The 19,488-nt window shown below is 43.4% G+C and overlaps 1 protein-coding gene across 2 annotated transcripts in view; it reads right to left on the bottom strand.

The window, feature by feature from the left end:
- Positions 1 to 48: 48 nt before the first annotated feature.
- GTF3C1 (general transcription factor IIIC subunit 1) overlaps positions 49 to 19,488 on the bottom strand; it is an 85,874-nt gene continuing 66,434 nt past the window's right edge. For both annotated transcript variants that reach the window (XM_037910887.2, XM_037910888.2), the window contains 11 exons: positions 16,616 to 16,728; positions 15,383 to 15,445; positions 13,435 to 13,528; positions 11,223 to 11,395; positions 10,428 to 10,712; positions 8,920 to 9,173; positions 6,831 to 7,117; positions 5,652 to 6,330; positions 5,382 to 5,421; positions 3,390 to 3,582; positions 49 to 414 (listed from right to left, as the gene is read on the bottom strand). In XM_037910887.2, the coding sequence (XP_037766815.1) occupies positions 193 to 414; positions 3,390 to 3,582; positions 5,382 to 5,421; positions 5,652 to 6,330; positions 6,831 to 7,117; positions 8,920 to 9,173; positions 10,428 to 10,712; positions 11,223 to 11,395; positions 13,435 to 13,528; positions 15,383 to 15,445; positions 16,616 to 16,728 (2,403 nt within the window). In that variant the 3' untranslated portion in view covers positions 49 to 192. The remainder of the gene's footprint in view (positions 415 to 3,389; positions 3,583 to 5,381; positions 5,422 to 5,651; positions 6,331 to 6,830; positions 7,118 to 8,919; positions 9,174 to 10,427; positions 10,713 to 11,222; positions 11,396 to 13,434; positions 13,529 to 15,382; positions 15,446 to 16,615; positions 16,729 to 19,488) is intronic.

Genomic DNA, 19,488 nt, shown 5'->3' with positions numbered 1-19,488 from the left:
CCTATACAACCATACAAGCTTAATGTTTACTTTACAATGGGACTGAAGTAATTCCCAATAAGAAACAAAATTTATTTAACAAAACATGACAAAATGACAGGCACAGCACAAGTTACAGGACACACCAGAAGTTTCTCCTTCATTGGCATTCACCAATGCAGGCTGGACAAGCATGACGCACCATGCCATCTCTTATAAATGGATCATCTGCACCCATTTATTCCAGTTGCCTTCATATGGGAACACTCTGCCCATTCTCAGAGTACAGTCTATGGTGGGCTCATAAAATATTGTTGGAGTCTCACTCAGTTTAGAGTCGGTTAGCTCTTCTTCAGGAGCAGGCCGAGAGAAGAGAGATATTACCGAGGGCTTTTTCATGCAGAATCTTCTGATGCAGCCAAGGGTTTCCAGGCCCTGTAGAAAAGTTGGCATGTTTTAGCTTAAGAAGTTACATAGAAATGCTAAAACCCAGGAACACCAGTAAGACTATTCCGTGTGACATGCTTCATAGACTGTTTCTCCAGATGCTTCAGAGAATTAAAAAAATAGAAGTGAACAGCCACAAGAAAGTGGCACTGCTATAGATTACAGCAATATAACTAAACCAATAATGTGAGCCGACACTGCTGAGCACATGCACCAGTTTAAGCTACTCTGCTCATGAATCATTGTGTCCCCACAATGCAGAAGTATTTTGATAAAAGCATGTTGCACTCTGGGTGGCTATTCCAGGGAGCTGACTGACACTGCTAGGCTCTGTGCATTCTGGGCAAGCCTGAGGCATAGTTGTGGCAATGGCTTCAGGATCCTTGAACTTGCAACAAAAGCAAATTGCAAATGCAGATAGTCAAGAGTCTAACTGGCATTTAAACTGAAGGGGAACATCTAGTCAGGTGACCCTGGAGCAGTGGAGTAACCAGACACATTTCAGGAGTGGACAGTATAGCTTGGGATAGCATTGGAAGGGCTAACTAGTGTAGATATATAAAATGGTGATGCCTCCCTGTGGCTCTTACACCACTATAGCTCGCACCAAATTAGAGTTAAGTCAATTCCATAAGTCACAGAATCATAAAAATGTAGCACCGGAAGGGACCACAAGAGGTCATCTAGTCCTCTGCATTGAGGCAGGATTATCTAGACCATCCCCGACAGGTGTTTGTCTAACCTGTTTTAAAAACCTCCAACGACAGATTCTACAACCTCCCTGGGTAATCTGTTCCAGTGCTGGACTACCCTTACAGTTAGGAAGTTTTTCCTAATGTCCAACCTAAATCTCCCTAAATCTTTCTGCAATTTAAGCCCATTACTTCTTGTCCTGTCCTCAGTGGTCATGCTCCTCTTTATAACAATGATTTACATGAAGACTTATGTCCCCCCTCCGTCCTCTCCAGACTAAACAAATCCAGTTTTTTCAATCTTTCATCATAGGTCATGTTTGCTAGACCTTTAATACTTTTTATTGCTCTCCTCTGGACTTTCTCCAATTTGTCCACATCTTTCCTGAAGTGTGGTGCCCAGAACTAGACACAGTATTCAAATTGAGGCCTTATCAGTGCTGAGTGGAAGAATTACTTCTGGTTTCTTGCTTACAACACTCCTGCTAATACATCCCAGAATGGTGTTCACTTTTTTTGCAACAGTATTACATTGACAACTCATATTTAGTTTGTGATCCGCTGTAACTCCTTCTGCAGTACTCCTTCCTAGGCAGTCATGTCCTATTTTGTATTTATGCAGTTGATTATTCCTTTCTAAGTAGAGTACTTTACATTTGTCCTTATTGAACTTCATCCTATTTACTTCAGACCATTTCTCCAGTTTTTCGAGATCATGTTGAATTCTAATCCTTTCCTCCAAAGTGCTTGCTGCCTCTCCAGGTTGGAACTCTAGATCCCCAGCCAGCCAACTGTACACTCACCTTATAATAGGTTTGTCTAGGCCAGTGGTTCTCAAACTTTTTTTTTCGTGGACCACTTGAAAATTGCTGAGGGTCTCGGCGGACCACTTAATGATCTTTCCAAATGTTGTTTGTACCGTTAGCTAACTAGTGTAAAGTGCTTTGGATAAAAGCGCTATATAAAAAAAACCCTTAACAAACATGTTTTTGTTCTACAAAGAAAAGCACACAACTCATATTTTAGTATCACTAGTCTTACCTTTCTAATTCAATAGATGTGCCCTCTCTCCCCTGGTGCAGCAGCCCCCAAGCTGGGGCTGGGAAGGAGGAGGGTCTCTCCCTCTCTCCCCCGCCACAGCAGACACAGAGCTGGGGCTGGGAAGGAGGGCCATCTCTCCCCAGCAGCCGCAGCCCTGGAGCTGGGGAAAGTTGCCTCTTTCTCTTGTCACTGCAGCCCTGCACGTCCCAAATTCCCCCACCCCCTCTTCTCACCCCACTGCCCCCTCCCACTTACCCCTATTCTCCCACCCCTCTTCTCCAGGGTGCACGGCTCCACTAATTAGCTGGGCAGCCCTTCATTCTCTCATGTGCTGCCGCCCAGGCCCGCACCTAAGAGGGAACTATCCGCAGACCACAGTTTGAGAACCTCTGGTCTAGGCTACATTTCTCTAGTTTTTTTATGAGAAGGTCATGTGAGACAGTATCAAAAGGCTTACTAAAGGCTTTTTTGATAGATGTCTGTTGCATCAACTGCTGATTGAAATGCGGTTCTGGCCATCAGTTTACCTTCCTCAGTAAGAGCCTGGAACTGATTTCTGTCTTGCTGTGGCAGCTTTTCTACAGTTTGTGATCTTGGAATAGTTCAGATAGTCATACTTAGCCAATAGGACAGGACAGTTTGCTATTCTGAACAGAAAGCAAGTGGATGTGAAGACCTTCCTTCCCAACAAGCCTACATGTTTGGCCTCCTTGTCAGAGGGAGCGGATTTTGGATGTTGTCTAGATCAAGGTTTCTCAACCCATGGGTCGGGACCCAAACTGGGTCACCAGAATGCTTCAAAGGATTGCACGGAACTCCTGTGGCTCCTGTCCCCTGACGAAGCAGCAGTTCTGGCCACTGGAGGTTCCAACCCAGGCCATGCTTGACATTTCAGACCAACAGGCCCATTTTAGAAGGCAATCCTAGTTGTGCAGTTGCTACCAAGCACCACAATAATTCAAAGACCAGGCACAGCAGGGCACACTTCCTTTCAACCCCACCAGCCAGCATGCCCCAGGCCTGGCCCAGATGAACCTGTTCAAGGAATGAGACGGGAACTCAGTCTCCACGGTCCAGTCACAGTTGTTGGCTTCTCTCCTGGGACTCCCAACAAGGGAGTCTGTTATTGTGGCGTGGACACGTGAGACCCTTTGGTATCACTCCAGTGGGACAGTCACACTAAACAGAGGCTGAAATAGGATAATGTTCAACATCTGATAACAAATGTACCTGTAGTATCTCCAGGACAGAAACAGGCTGAAGAACCCCCACATAATGTTGCAGCAAGGTGTTTTCTGTTATGCCGGGCTTTGTCATGATGTGATAGAGCACAGCTTCCATCATTCCCTTACACACAGGTTTATTCAGATTCCCGTCCACGATTCGCCACGGCCTCCCAATGAAACAGACATTCTCACAGGCCCTGCAGAGGGACAGCAAGTTCCATTTTGTCAGTTGCAATTTTAAAAATGAAAAATGCAAATTGCTTGCTATATAGAGGTGTCTCTTCGCTCTCCCTACATTAGCAAAGCACCCATATCAGAAGCAAAAATAATGGCACCTTCTGTGAGTCTGTGCAAACACATTGGGCTGCAGATCACTGTCCTAAGTCCCTGCAGGGCTCTCCTGAAATAAATGTTCCATCCAGCTACCAGAGTCCCAGGGTCAGAAGTATTGCTTGCTAGGCATACCCCCTTGAGAGTGATCTGGGAGTGAGTTTGTCACAACAAAGCATCCTAGTGATGGGCAGTTTGCTGGCGAGTGACGGTGTTTTTAATCTGGCAGTGGGTGTGGAGACTGATGCTAGTTTCTATTCAGCTTCCATGGTGGTTTGACCCAGAGCTGAACTGAGTAAATAAATGTGTGTGCGTGCCCTATTAAAGTTGGATGGAAACACTTCCTTAGGGCTCCTCCCACCACACTGCAGGGGGTAGGGAATGTCTGTTTTCAGCAAGAGGCTTTAATTCCATATCATGGTTTCTGCACAGCACCAGTGAGAATGCTTAGGACATGCATGAGCAGCAGCTCAGTCAGAGTGCTCCCTGACTAGTTGGGAAAGGCAGCTAGCCTGTTAACATAAACCATCTCAATGCCAATCAATGAAGCAGAAGTGTGCAGCTAATGTCCTTGTCTATTTCTGCTGGATGCACCAGCAAATACTGGGACAAGGGCAGTGGGAGATATGGTTACTGTCAAGAATTACTGGGGCAGATTAAAAAGCAAGTCCCTCATCCCCAAACGTACGCAGCCACCTCTAAATCAGGCTGAAAAGGGCAAAGAAAGAAGAGATGTGTCCCTTCCCCAGCGCACACACCTTCCCAGATACCAACAGTCCCAACTGCCCTCACCCCTCACCATTTCTGCAATGAAGTTGTGCTGACAATACAAAACTCTGTGGCACATTAAAGATTATGGGGGTAGTAACAAATAAACCAACTAATAAAAACCCACCAGGAAGCCTACCTGATTGGACTGCTCATTTCATATAATTTTTAATTCAATACAATCTGCATTTCTGATATACCTGGATCTGCTGCCGAAACCACGGGGCCAGAGTGTGTCACAGGGTGCACTTTACATCCGTGCCCAAAAATGATGCTGGCTTTCACTCTGCTCATCAGTCCAATTCAAGAAAACAGCTCTTTAATGACCTACAAGGCTACGCAAGACCCCTCTCTCTGCGTTGCATGTCAACAGCAGAGATCAGCCGAGGCACTGAGTCCCCTGATTTAACATCTTGGAGGTGACGGCCAGGTTCTTGACTGGAATCTACCACTCCAATATTGTTCTATTCCCTCGACCCTCACTTGGGAAGCAGGGCCTAATGAGCATTAAGTTTATTTGAGTGTAGGGTGGAGAGGATTATTTCTGTTCCTTCTAGTGTTTATAATATGTTGGGGACTTTCAGAAGTGCCCATGCCCCAGAGACATTTGGAATGGCCATGCTGAGGGGCAAAGAGTCTGAGGTAACAAGAGGACGAGGTAGGACAGCAAGTCCTAGTCTCCAGAGTCCTTCCATGCACTCTGGGTTCACCAAGGAATTGCAGACACATCTACACTGGCGCCAAGCGTGCACTTTCCACATCTGTTTTTGTAGTTATTATTTTGCTAATATATTGTATTGTATTATATTATACATTCTATTATTTTTCTAAATGATTGCATGTCTAAGCACGATATGCTTATTATTTTTAATGGTTCTACAGACTTCTCTTTACTTACCTTTCCCGTACTGCCTGGGGTAGATCTGTCAAAGAATTGTCTGAAGAAAGATCAGAAAACATGTAATGAGCACCAGAAAAAAAAAAGGACATACAGATTTTATATTAACTGCCACAAATCACTATTCACTGTTAATGAAAAAGCAGTAAGAGAGATGTCTGTTTCCTGCTATAGCACAAAGTTATGAGGTTTGGGGCTAGTGAATTTACAGGTATAAGCTTATAGCTTGAGAACTAGTCTATATCCCATATGAATAAAACTCCTATGCACCTTTACAGACTTCAGAACTTTCCTGTGGGTGAGATGCATCATCAAGTGACATGTTCAAAGCTGTATCTCTGGCTGTATGTTCAAAGCTAGGCGTCTGCCTTTCTTCCTCATTAGCTGCAACACTATCATCTACTGCAGTCTCTTGTTCTTCAGAATTGGCTTTATCTTGCTCTTTATCTTTTTCAGTGACAGATTCTGGTCCGTGCACAGGGTGTTGCACATAGTGTCCTGTCTGCCCTCTGAAAGGGCCCATTTCTTCATGTGCAACTAACACCCCTTTCACCTGCGTGGGCTCAGTTAAACTTGCATCAGGGGCTGCTTCAGTTGCTCCTTCTGAACAGCTCTTTATGTCCTGATGGACTTCGGTGCCATCTTGAAGCCCACCATGTTGAGTCTTGAATCTTTTCCTTGAGGGTCCTTCATCACTGTCAACAGGACTTAAGACTTTTCCAGGCTGTCCCTCCTCCCTTGAAGACTCCACCCCTTGCTTTGGCTCTGGCTGCTGAGAGTTCTGTTGCAAATCCAAGTGAGTGACGGAGTTTTTGCCCTGCAGACCAGCACCACCACCTTTATTCTTCAGACACACTGAATACAACAGCCAGGGTTTGGCAAATGTCATTGCAACCAATCGTACAGTGTTCCCTCCCACTTCTAACACCTGTTCCATCTTGAGGAGGTCCTGAAAAAGAAACAAGTTTTATCTTTAGGTAGCGCTGTGGAATACCAGTATGATGAAACATTCAAAATTTCCTGGAATTCCCATTATTGTAACCAGTTGCAAGAGTGCCTTGCCAAACTCTCAGTCCCTTTTCAACTCTCCTGTCCTATAGACTTAAAAAAGCGAATAGTTCCCTTGCTTAATCTCCTCTGAAACTACAGCAAAGATATTGAAATATTCCTGTGCACTTTAGAGACTGACCACGGCGCGCTGGGTGAGTGTAGTCACTCATCCAACTTTTTCATTTAGTGCCACCATATTTTCTGGTCTTCAGAAAGACAAACACAGGATGTATGAGGTGAGATGACCATTGGTTGTTGATTGGGAATCTCATTACTAAATTTATCATGTAGAAGAAGTAATTCTGTTCCCATTTGTTTCATATGGATTATATGTCCTTCCTATTCAAAAAGAGTGCTATGGAGTTCACATATATATTGGTGACGGAGATGTAAACCAACCTGAATATACTGCTGTAAACACCTGGTGCATTCGGTGTCAGCTTCTTCATAGCAGTGGAACTGTTTGCCCAGCTCTGCCTTGTCAATCCCGAAGGAAGAGGATGCCTCAATGGCATTACGGATCTCTAGGACAGCAGACACATCTTTGGAGCTATACCCATAACACTCTGTACACTGGAGGACAAACTGATCTACGTCATAAGTGGCTTCCTGGACTTTTAGCAGCCTGGTGAAAGCATCAGGGAGGCAGGAGATTCCTACAGCCATGTTATCAACCACAGAAGGAACTGCAAAGTAAACAGAATGAGTGTATTAGTCTTGATGAAGACAGAATCTTCCTGTACTAATGTTACCATACATTGGATGACAGAAGGATCAAAAATCTTTCCAGGCTCCTCTGACAACTCTTAGACTCTTCAATTAAAAATATAGCTCCGTGTTCCACATTCACCACTGCAAATTCCTTTCTTCTATATGCCCCCCACACTTGTGTATGAAATGGGCTGCAGAAAAGGAACCATCAAGTTGGCTTACAAAGGCTCTAACCCCAAGCCAGTACGAAATATCAGCGAAGGGGAGACTGGACTCTTGCAGTCTCTCTCTCTCTAGCTCTGGGTCACTTAGGAAATCCTGTAAATGAACAGATTTAAGAGTGTTCTGCTATGTCTTTAGAGAAGGTCAGTAAAATCACAACTGGAGAGCCTGAGACAAAAAGACAGACTATGGAGAAGTGACTCCTTTGGTAGAAATGAGTGACAGATGCCGATGCAGAGTAGAAAGCTATTGGCCAAGTCTGATAAAGAGCATGGAACAGAAGATTACACCACCATGAAGACACCAGAAAAACTGGGTATAGAGAGGGTGTACATCTCTGAGTGGTTTTTGCCTTAATGAGAAGCTCTGTATCAGTTAGCTCCAAACTAACACTCTTTTCAAAAGTGACTTTTCTGGTCCAGGATGCTGGGGGCGGGGGAAGGACAGATATGATACCATTCTTAGTTGATTCTTTGCTCCCACCTTCCTTTTTCTGGTGTTTACAGACAGCCTTTACACTTTGCCCTGTGGGGCACTATGATGTAACACCTGCTCTCCTTTGATGGCCAAAGTCAGGTGTCCAAGAGGAACGGCAAAGTACTGCAATGGCAACCTGACTGACCCATACAGGGATTGTATGGTAACAGGACTTCAGGAACCGGGGTTTTCAGATTCCTGTTGTGACAGATGTGAATAGCATAGGCAGGGACAGCAGCGGGCCTTCCATTACAAACCAAGAAATCCTTCCTGGATACATCTGTCTTGAGCAAAGACCACCACCACCACTCTTGTGGTTAAGGCACTGGACCAGCACTCTGGCAGAGCTGAGAACTGAATCCAGATTCCCTGACTCTCTGTGCGACTGTGGGAAAAACTGCACACTCTGCCTCAGTTTCCTGTCGGTAAAATGGAGATAAATATTCCCTTTCTCCCACTCTTTGTCTGTCTTCCCTATTCAGGTGGTCTCCTGTTCGGCGTTTGTGCAGAACTGAGAACAAGGGGCCCTGATCTTGGATGCAGCTTTTAGAACCCAGAGTTCTGACTATTATTAACATTTATATTGCAGCAGTGTCTAAAGGCCACAGCCAGATCAGGCGCCATTGTGTTAGGTACTGTATAAAATACAAAATAAGCGAGAGTCCCTGCCCCAAAGAACTTTTCAAGGAGATTGGCTCAGTCTCCTTACAGAAGTGGAAACTTGGAGGTAACAGAAAAGAGGTTTTAAAATTAGGAAAGGGACTGATAGGTTCACCAAGTAGCAGGCACGTTTGGATTAATGACCGCCCACAAAGTGGGATGCACACAAGGAGCTAAGTTACCAAGGAAACTGATCAAAGCAAGCTGCATTAATAAACCACGTTAGAGTCAGAAGAATGAAACAGCCCAATAAGTAGTATGAGAATACAGGAAGAATCAGATATTTGGTAAGTATGAAAGAAGATGATCCTGCTTGGAGACTGCATTAAAACACTGCCTCCATTCCCCTGAGTTTGCAAACACAGAATGACATCCATTCCAATTTGGTTTACTTGTTTACACACATACAGAAACTAACCTGAGGTACTGAGCCTCCCTGGCATTGGGGCACATCTCAGCTTGACTTTCACTTGGCAAGAATTGACCACGATATTGTCGTTGGGGTTCAGATTGCGTGTGCTGACGATTCCTGGAGCATAGTAGCCTCTCATGAGTAAGTAATTGGTATGAGATGCTTGACGAGCTTTTATCTCTATTCTCCGTTTGTTTCCAGAGCTCTCATCCAAGTCATCATCTTCATCATAGTCATCCTCAAGACCATCTTTTCCCAAACTGCAGGAAATGTACTGTTAATCTTTTGCCACTTTCTTCCAAAAAAAAAAAAAAAAAAGAGACTTTTTTCCAATAGTTTATTTCATTTAAGCTAAATCAATTAAAAGGATTGATAATGATGAACACACAACACTACAGTAATGCAACATTCCAACTATGATTTTAACCACAATCAGGAAATTCAGAAATGAGGTTGCTGACCCAGTCAAATATATGTATTGCAATAAGGTCTTTCATTACATAACCACATAACACCAAGAAAGATCACATTCTGCTCCACACTCCAGCATGTTAGTCATTCTCAAAATACAGCCCATAGATGACTGCTTTTCTGTAGAGCTGTTCATAGTAGTCTGCTGAATGAAATGCTTAGAACCAGACAGTAAAAAAGGAACTGCAAGAAAGCTTGGAAGAGGGAACTCCCCTTTCTGTGAATTTTTAATCTGTAAATTCTTTAAAAACAATCCCAATGCATCAGCTCCAACTACTGAACAGTCAGGCTACATGGTCATTTCATCAGCTACATTATGGAGCTCTGACAGGCCTCCTCCCATAGAGGGCTAGATCTGTATCTGGTTTCCATTGTGTTCATCACTCCCTAGTTCCTTCACAGTATGTCTTTGTATCCCATGTTCAAGGTTTTTGATTATATTCCGGGATTTATGCGGTATATTAATGATTTGATTAGCAACACTTAATGGCAGATCTCTCCTTTCCATCAGCTGCCTGGTCTTCTCAGAACAGTGATGTGACAATGGGCATTACTTCTTAGGTGTCCCATCATTTGGAGCCATAGCAAGTGCACAGGGTAAATATCATGCAGGCAATTTCTTTCCCACAAATCATAACATGAGTCCAGCAGAGCTGAAACCCACATAGAAAACATAACAAAAACACCAATTCATGGTAATTCCCTGAAATGGTTAGGTTGGTACAATGGCGATGAGCATGTGCAATTGGCACAGCTAGGCTATGCTGCCCTGATTATCTCTGAAAACAGTGATGAAGTCTTTGGCAATTCTATCTTCACCATAGGTATGTTCTTTCAGAATAATGAGGAAGTTAACACATGCCAATGCTCAGATGAAAGACTAACAAGTGCTGTTAAATCTTCAGGATGGTCCCTGAAAACACCCAAGATTGCCATTGGAAAGTGTGTGCTGAAACGCAGAGCAGAATATTCCCATGTCTGTTGTCAATTTCATTCAGCAAGTTATACACAGCCCTTTTTTGGATAAGAGCATTAGTGTTTACCTTTTGATGACTTCATTCTCCACCATAGTGCTGTCCACCACAATTATTTGGTCTGGGATCCTCACATCCACAGAAATAAGGCCCAGGGAGAACAGGGAAAGAATTGCTACACAATGACCTCCGGGGCCATCCATAGGAAAAGCTAGCATGCCTGCTGAATCTTTGGCTTCTTGATCCTTGAATGAAAAGCTATCTGGTTCGTCTGATTTTCCAGCTTCCTTGAGCTTCTCTAGGAACTGGAAGGATTCTGTACAAATTGTACTAGGAAACCGCCATGTGAAGACTCTGGACACAAAAACAATTGAATGAAGACATACAGGGATTGTACTACTGGGCAGAAATCCCAAAAAACTGCAAAAAATCCCAAAAGGAAATGCAACAGTCTATGTTCCAGGCTGTAGCAAAGCATCCCAGTGCAAAGAAAAACCCTCCATTGGCCTAACAGCTGTTACGCTATCCTCTCCTCAGTGCAGTTTCCAGCATAAGGGGCGTGGCTGGAAGAAAACAGGCTTGGTTCCCTACAATTCTCTGATGATCCCCCAGCTGCCATTTCAGCTATTCTAACCTAGCCTGGGGACTAGCTGAAGCCGCACATTTAAACCACCTTTACACCCTCAACTCCTGCTGTGTGCTCTTTAGCCATAACAGAGAATCTGGTCCCCAGCTTCTAGTTCCTCAAGGTTTCTATTCCTTGTTAAGTAACAGAGTTATATATTTTATCCTCTATTCAAAGCATGTTTGGAGACATTACTGCATTAGCTCTATAAAGTACAGCAGACTTTGCTGGACATTTACCTGTAGTAGCTTTGTGATAGTTGATATGACATAGGCACAAAGGGCAAAGCCCGGCTTTTCTTTGGACCCAGGGTATGGTTAACCCGACGGCGATTGACCAAACTTCTCTTCTGACATTCTAGGAAAGCCTTCACAAGAATGTCATCCTTGTACTCACGGTACAGCCGAAAAGTCTGCAACACACACCGTTTAAATGCCAGATTAACAGCAGGGATACATTAATAAAATCCACATATTGCAGCCCAAACCACAAACTCTTCAGCTCTGTAGAGCAAAGTTACATCCAAATCAGAACAGCGACTCAAGGCAAGACAGACAGAGAGCAAAGTCATCCCTGTATGTCCAGATCCTATTGTGGGGGGAAGCACTATAAATATGAGAGCCATTACTGAGATACTGGAGTGAGCTTTATGGGTAGTCTCAGGTACTGATCTCATAAGTACCTAGCATTAGCTCTCTATTCTGTTGTGGTTTTTTCCAGAGACCGAGTCACGATCACGTACAACAAAATATTCTATGAGATATGCTATTTATAGAGAAATTTATACCCAAATATAACAAAGTTTCACTTGTTTGCTCAAGAGGCAAAACAAATTCCATTCAATTTACATGGCGGTTTGCTTGCATGCAGATCCTGGTAAGAACTAGGAAACCATTTATTTGGAATCAACAGCCCTTGTAATCAAGTCTGTATGAGTTGTTTATAAATTGTCAGTTACATTTTCAATATGAAACCACAAATCAGAACTTACAGTTGAACGTAAGCTTAAGGACATATATACATGTTTATATTACATTTACAGGGTTTCCTAGGAACCAAAACCAGTAAGTTCCAGTGATGTGCACCAAATTCTATAGAACTTTGTAAACAGAGTGCCTGTCTGATATTTCAAAGGTAAGTATTGAGATCAGCTGCTGTTATGATTGCACATTTAAAATTCTTCATCTATTTTTCTCATTAAAAGGATCACAACACTTTCAATGCACTTCAAATGTGTGCATAATTATCTATGTGGAAGTATGCCATGACAGACACAATCCCATGTAATATCTTTGGGAACCTCATTTTATTAAATTTATGACTGGTTTACGTATGATTGTGTTCTTCTCCATGGAGGAGGGTTACCACAGTTCCTACAGGAACTAAAAACAGTGGGAGGTGATTAAAGTGAATCACTGAGACTAAACAACTCTAGAGAGGTACCACCACCTAGGAATGCTTGCATATACTGGTTCAAGATGGCTTTTAGGCAGTCTGGCTTGCTGGGGATATAACAGTGTAAGGCAGCCTTATACCTTCCAATCAGAAGGGACTGGGACGAGGGTCCCTACCCAAAGACAGGTGGTGGTAGGAGACTTGAGATCTGATTGGGAACTCCTGGAGTGGATCACAGGGGAGGGGAGGAGGAAGGGGAATACAGGTATAGTTACGCTGAAACAATTTCAAAGGTAAATACTGAAATCAGCTCTTGTTAGGATTCCAAATTTTAAAAAATCTTTATCTATTTTTCTCATCATCAAAAGGATCACAGCATTTGCACTATTCAATGATCTTTGTGGAATTATTTATGTAGAAGTACACATCCTCCAAGTTGAGAGCCATGAACCAGTCTTGAGCTTGGAGCGATGGAGGGAAGTATTACCATTCTGAACCTGAGACATGTACATATTTGTTCAGTCTGCTCAAGTCTAAGATAGAAGAAAGAGGGTTTTCGTTCTTCGGAATGAGGAAGGTTGGTGCCTCACGTTGTATGGCGCATGCCTTTTGGCACGCTATTTCATCTGCCTGGTGTGTGCTGTCTCAGCTGTGGCTGGGGATGGTACAGCTTGCAGTACGAAGGAGAGGTGTAAGTCCCCAGAGAGTACAGGAAGCACTGGAGTCATTCAGTGAGTGCGCAGTGTTGTCCATCCTCTTGATGAAAAGCTCTGTGCCCTCAAAGGACAAGTCCTCTATCATGGCCATGGGCTTTAACAGGGAACTGAGGGAGTGTTACAGCTGCCCTGCTCTTTATGCCCTTATGTGGGAGCATGAGATAGTACAGGACACATGTGTGGCCCCACTGGACACTGCTAGTCACAAAGATCAGGTTGTGTGTGCATGAGGCGCACGCGCACCTAAAGTGGAATCCACTCTGACAAACTTGAAGAACTTTGTTATTTCCATCAAAATGTGTTGCAGAAAAAGTGAAACAAAACCAAAATCATACGGTACCTGAAATGACTGGCAGGACTTCATTTGATTATCTGAGAGTGCCAAAGTACTCTGAATCAGGTTCTGGAGCACTAGGAAGTGAATATCATAGATACTGAAAGAAAACAATCGCATTACTTTATTCAAGGCATTCTGAGCATGAATCACCCAATCACTAAACTAATGCAGTAATATTTAAATGGAGTGTTTGCCTGTAATGTTTGCATATGCGTGCACACACACAGTTAGTTAGTCACAATGTTGCTACATCTGAATTCCTAACGAAATGGGGACATTTCCCCTACGTGCTACACTTGGCTTTTTCAAGAACTTTATTCCACTCCAGGATAGTTAGATCATAGCTCCTCCCAATCAGCCAATGGAGACAGAACTCTTAGGGTATTTGATGACATCACACACCCACATAGAAGGATCTAGCTATCTCCCACCTTCACTTGGCTGCTTCAGAAGCCATACTTTAACAAACATAACGCTTCCGTGAGCTTTTAAAATGACTCTCAATAAACACAGAGTACCAACATTCTCAGAGGGTCTGGACTGTTATAGATCTTGAAGGAGAATTAGCAGATAAAGAAAACTTCCCCTTCTCTCCTCTATACATGTTCAGAAGCTTGGGACCTTCCAAGGCAGTTTACAGTCTAACAATACAGATGGAATTAGTATCTGACTGCTGTCTATAATACCCTTCTGCCAGAGGCCACAGCTGCAGAAGTAGTCACTCCTCACCTATAGTGTTTTACAAACAAGAGGGACTGTAATACTACTTATGACTCCATTCCTTAGACTAGGTGGAGAAGATTAATTTGGGGATAGACCCGTGACTAATTAGATGAATTTAAGAAACAGAGATGTAAGATGAATATCCAGAAAAGGCTTCCTGAGAATGAAGTGGGCCAGGCAGGAACTGTCTCCCCCTGCTTGGCAGCCAGAAAACTAAACTGGACAAAACTCTGGTAAGTGTACAACAGGGGAAATTCTGCTGTGGCAGGGAGATGGAGTGGTCTGATACCATGGTCACGAGCACACTTATAAACACCTCAAGTCATTGTGGAAGCTTAAGCTGGCAAAGTTGGCAGTATGCGCACATCACACCTGTGCTCCATGATCTGCACTGGCTGCCCGCTGATTTCTGGATAGAATTTAAGTTATTGGTTTTGACCAACAAAGCCCTAAATGGCCTGGAACCCTACTTATTTGATAGGTTGCCTCTCTCCCCATGACATACTGCTGCAGCTGTAATCCGTGAAGGTACTTCAGTTGGATTCCCAAAGATCAGGGTTTCTCAAACTTCATTGCACCATGACCCCCTTCTGACAACAAAAATTATTACATGATCCCAGCAGGGGGGACTGAGCTTGCTGAAGCCCTGGTGCCCCGTGTGTGGTGGTGGTGAGGGGAGGCGAAGCCAAAGCCTGAGCCCCACTCCCCAGGGCTGAAGCTGTTGGGCTTCAGCTTCAGCCCTAGCCAGTGGGACTCGGGCTTTGGCCCCAGACCCCAACAAGTCTAAGCTAGCCCTGGTGACCCCATTAAAATGGGGTCCCAACCCACAGTTTGAGAACTGCTGCCATAGATTTTAAAGAGAGAGGGAGCGGATGGTAGACTGATCTCTCTGTGAGGCACTCAGCTTTGGAACCAGCTTGCCTCTTGGTCTGAAACAGCTTGGACCTGACTGAGTTGCAGGGCACGCTGCGAATCCATCTGTTTACTAAAGCTTTTGGAGAGGAAGGCGTTGATGGGGAGTTGGTGAAAGTCTTTGCTGGCTGTTAGTTTTAGAATCCTCTCTGTAGCCTATGTCAACAGTGCCTATAGCTTTAACACAAGCAACTTTCTATCAGTATTTTCTCCACCTTTCTCCAATAACCAGTGAAAAGACTATCCGTCTCATTTTCACTGAGAGCCCACAATAACTCAGGAGCTCTAATGGGAAAGGCCTCTAACTCCCCCTCACCTGTTGAGAGCATCCTGTTTGATGCTTTGATTTGCTTCATCTCCAATGGCCAAAACTCTGAACCTGGTTAAGAGAGAGTAAAAAGGAAACATTTAACACAGAAAATAGAATGCCCTGTATCACAGACAGAGCCCCTGATTTTATATTAACCCTTGAAACGCTGAAGGCTGATATTTATCATTGTTAATCTTGACACAACCTGCAAAAACAATGTTGGGGAACCACCTGTCCTGGCAGACCTCAGCAGAGGTGCCAAGGACTTAAAGAGCCACAGAGATGAATTCCCCGGTCTCCAAGAAGCTGTTTGTCCACATCCAGACTGAAGCACATAGGGAGGAAGCAGCATGGAGCCACTGTCTATGCTGTGGATACAAAATACTTCTGTCTACAGGGCTGGTGTGTAGGAAGAGAGAGAATTTTTGTATTAGAGAGGGATGGCATCTGCTCTTATCATCCCCTAATGTGAAGGAGTGGAAAGGACTTACATGTTATTGGGTGCTAGAATGTCTAGTTCCCAGTCCCAGTGTTTTCTGCAGATGTGCAGCTCCTCTCAAAGTCAGGGAAGTTAATGAGGTGACTAACTTTGGGACACCAAAAGAATAAGGCCAAAATTTTCATGCTTGGCTACCTAAATTCCCCATCTGTAGATGGGTACACTGATACTTACCCTTCCTTGTAAAGTGCTCTGCAATCTACAGATGAAAAGTACCATATAAGTGCTAAGTATTACTATTACAGCAACTAGGGATGTGATGTGTCCACTCTTTTAGGAATCAACATTAATACTTCATTTTTATTATTTAATGGAGACACCAACTACAAATCCCAATGTAAAATCATGCCACCTAATTTGTGCAAAACAGTGAGTGGTTTGTGACAGTTATCTATTACAGTCGCACAGGGCACATCTAAGTACTCAAAATATTTTCTCTAATAGAAAAGTTAAAGACATGAACGACATTCATGAAAACTATAATAAAAATTTTCAATATAAAATGCAATTAATAAAAACAATATTTAATATCTGGTGAGTAGATGAGAGTAATTAAAAATGTAGAATCGTTATTTCAGAACAACTTTAATGAACAACTTTTCTTTGAAAACCAAACTGAAAATTTTTTTATACCATGATTCCAGGTGCTCTCAAAAAGTCTGAAATTCTTGACAGCAGATTCTCTATCTAGTTCTGATCTCACCTTTGCATATGACGTGAGAACATCTTAAGTAAAATACCTGCAATACAGCTCCTGCAGTGTATCTGGAATTTCGAGTTTGGGATTCCCGAGGGTTGAACTGAATTTCTCTTTAAGTCTCTCCACAAATTCTTTAAACTCTTTTGCACACACCTTTCAAAACAAGAGATTGAAATATTAACCACTTAGCAGGTATGTTTCCTACAGTGCAAAGGGGCAGTAGGACCTCCCTATTTCACATTCGTAACTGGAAGACCCATTGCAAATGGCTACAGTTTATGAATTAGCAAGTAGGAGAAGCAGCACAGAATAAGCCAAGATAACGTGTCATGAAATGTACTCTGTACCTTCATTTATTTAACAAATGCTGTTTCATAGTTATGAGTAACTAAATAACATATGAAGTATCCTATCGACAGTGTATTCTGTAAAAACAATGATATCTCATTACCAGTGTGACAGCTTTCTCAGAAGAGCCTTGATTTAAATCTCATCTGATTGGAGATTTTTCTGTATACCAGCCCTGCTGCGCAGATTATCAGACTGTGAATTTGTGAGGTTCCACTATTTGTCTCATCAAACAAATCAAGTCTAGCTTCTAAAAGCATTGCTGGAAAGAGCCCTAGTATATTGCAGGGGATCGCTGGTCCAGATATCTCATTGGGAATATTCCATTTGGTTCCAGAGAAAGAAAGACGAACAGGGACACAGCAGGAAGAGAAATGGAAGAAAGAGGGAAACAAAACAGTAACAGCTGGAGACAAAGAAAGGTGAAAATGACAGGGATTAGACAACCCCCCCCCCCTTCTCTTTGTTATAAAGGTTGACACTAGAAACTAGATGCAGGAAGATACCCAGCTCAGTTTGCTGAAAAAGGAAGATTTCCTTTGCAGTTTTTCCCTGTGAGGTTTTTCTACTCCTTAACTTCTACTTTGTTTTCTCTTTCCTGTGCTCTCTCTGAACAAAGCAAGGGAGGAAGCGGAAGCGCAAGAAAGATGGTATTCTCTTCTAAAGGCTGAGACTGCACTCTGGTGGCACAGTCAGGCCAGCGAGGCTTTTAGGTTATGAGTCACAGTGCTATTTAACGAGCATATACTTGGAGCAGAAGCATCAGAAAACCTGCTCCATTCTCTTCAGCATGCAGATAACAAGATGGGTAGCTCATAACCAGGAGCAGCCTAGCAGCAGGGCACTCTGGTTACTTTAGATGCTGGCTGCCCAAAACCACGTTCCAATTAGCAAATCAGGCGTTTTGGTGATGTCAGGTCAGGATGAGTCATGTGGATGACATTGCCAGCGTCTTATTTACATCTACAGGAGCTATAATTCCAGCATGCTGAGGAACGGGGGGCAGAGGCAGGCTAAATTATTATGCTGGGAAGCCAAGAAAGAGGAGATTTTGATTAAGTGAATACTACAGGCAGCAGGTGCAGAGTGCTTCACCAATGACTCACTCCTCTAGCCCAGCTTCTGTGCTTTGCAGGCTGCTCCAAAACTTCTCAAGGTCCTGGTCTGAGCCTGGGAATAGCTCCCATGTCAACTAGATAAAAAGAAGTTCAGCGGCCTCTACAATGCTTCCAAGGGTCTCACCCAGGCTGGAGGAGAAAGACTGCGTCTTGAGGAGAGCTACTGGCTGAATTTCACATAGAAATACCCTGGCCATGGCCCTCAGTGCTGCAGAGGGGGGCTGGGTTGCCTTTTTTGTTAATCAAGTAAACTCACGTCCAGCACTGCACCCATCCTACATCATCCCAGCTCTCAGTATGTCCCCACCAATCTCTAGCTGAGCATCAGAACATGGTCACCACTGCCAGCCTTGTAAGGAGATTGTCTCATGCTTCTTGTTTGCCTACCACCACCCCAGGCCTCCTTCCAGGATTTCCTGCTGTCGGCTTCCAGCTAGTTCCTTGGACACCTGGTTTTGTCTCATGCCAGACCCTGTTGCCTCCCTCCTGACTTCTAGCCAGAATATTCAGACAGTAAGTATATCAGGAGAGGCAGGAGGCACCAGAAACGCAAGACAGAGAAAGAGAGAGGCAGAACAGTCTTGGGGAGAGCTGATCCCAGCCAAGCCCATGCTACAGCTTTAGGAAACTATTCCTCATCTCTCGGCCTGCAACACCTATTAGCCTTACTCTACAACCTTTAGGAATCAGCTGGTCACCACACCAGCAGCTCCATAGCTAAGGGTGAAAACAGCCTAGCCACTTGCAAAGCACAGCAGCTGAGCTTGGTGTGGCTGGTCCATGAAGAGAAAAAAAACAAAGAGGCAATTGTTGTTTTAGCCATGTTCACCTCCCACACTGTACTGTAGGGGTTCCACTGGGAGCTAATCCTCTGATAAACAAAACGGAATGGCTAGATAATAGAAGAGCTAGTTGGGAATTTTCCAACAAAACATTTTTTTCTATAATCAAATGCCAACTAGTCAAAACCCAAACTGCAGAACAGGCTGGTTTCAACATATCTCGTGATTTGAAACAAATTTTGAAAAAAGTTTTGAACTAGTCAAAAAGTCCCATTTTGACATTTTCAAAATGAAAACTTTCATTTTTTGATTCAAAATGACTGTTTAAAAATGTTAATTTATTCTGCACAAGGTAACAAAGGGGATGAAATCAACACACAAATGCTTTGATTGGCTCAATCAGAACTTTTTTTTTTGAGTATCAATTTGCAAAAAGAAAAAAAAAGTTTGAAATTGACTTTTTATCTCAATTTGGGAAAAATTTCAAAATTTAAAAAAATTATCACGGGATGGGTAAACTGTTTCCCACATAGCTCTACATAACCAGTAACGAGACTGGTGGGGAAGATTTGGGGCAATTGACACCAAATGGATAATCTGTGGAAGCACAAATTGGCCTAAGAAAAACTAGCTTTGAGGATAGCTTGGCGGTACAGATCTGTATG

This window comes from Chelonia mydas, chromosome 10 (genome assembly GCF_015237465.2).
Source record: "Chelonia mydas isolate rCheMyd1 chromosome 10, rCheMyd1.pri.v2, whole genome shotgun sequence".
In the NCBI taxonomy this organism is placed as follows: domain Eukaryota; kingdom Metazoa; phylum Chordata; order Testudines; family Cheloniidae; genus Chelonia; species Chelonia mydas.
Note: the sequence above shows the minus strand (reverse complement) of the source record. Positions and strands in the feature narration are given on the sequence as shown.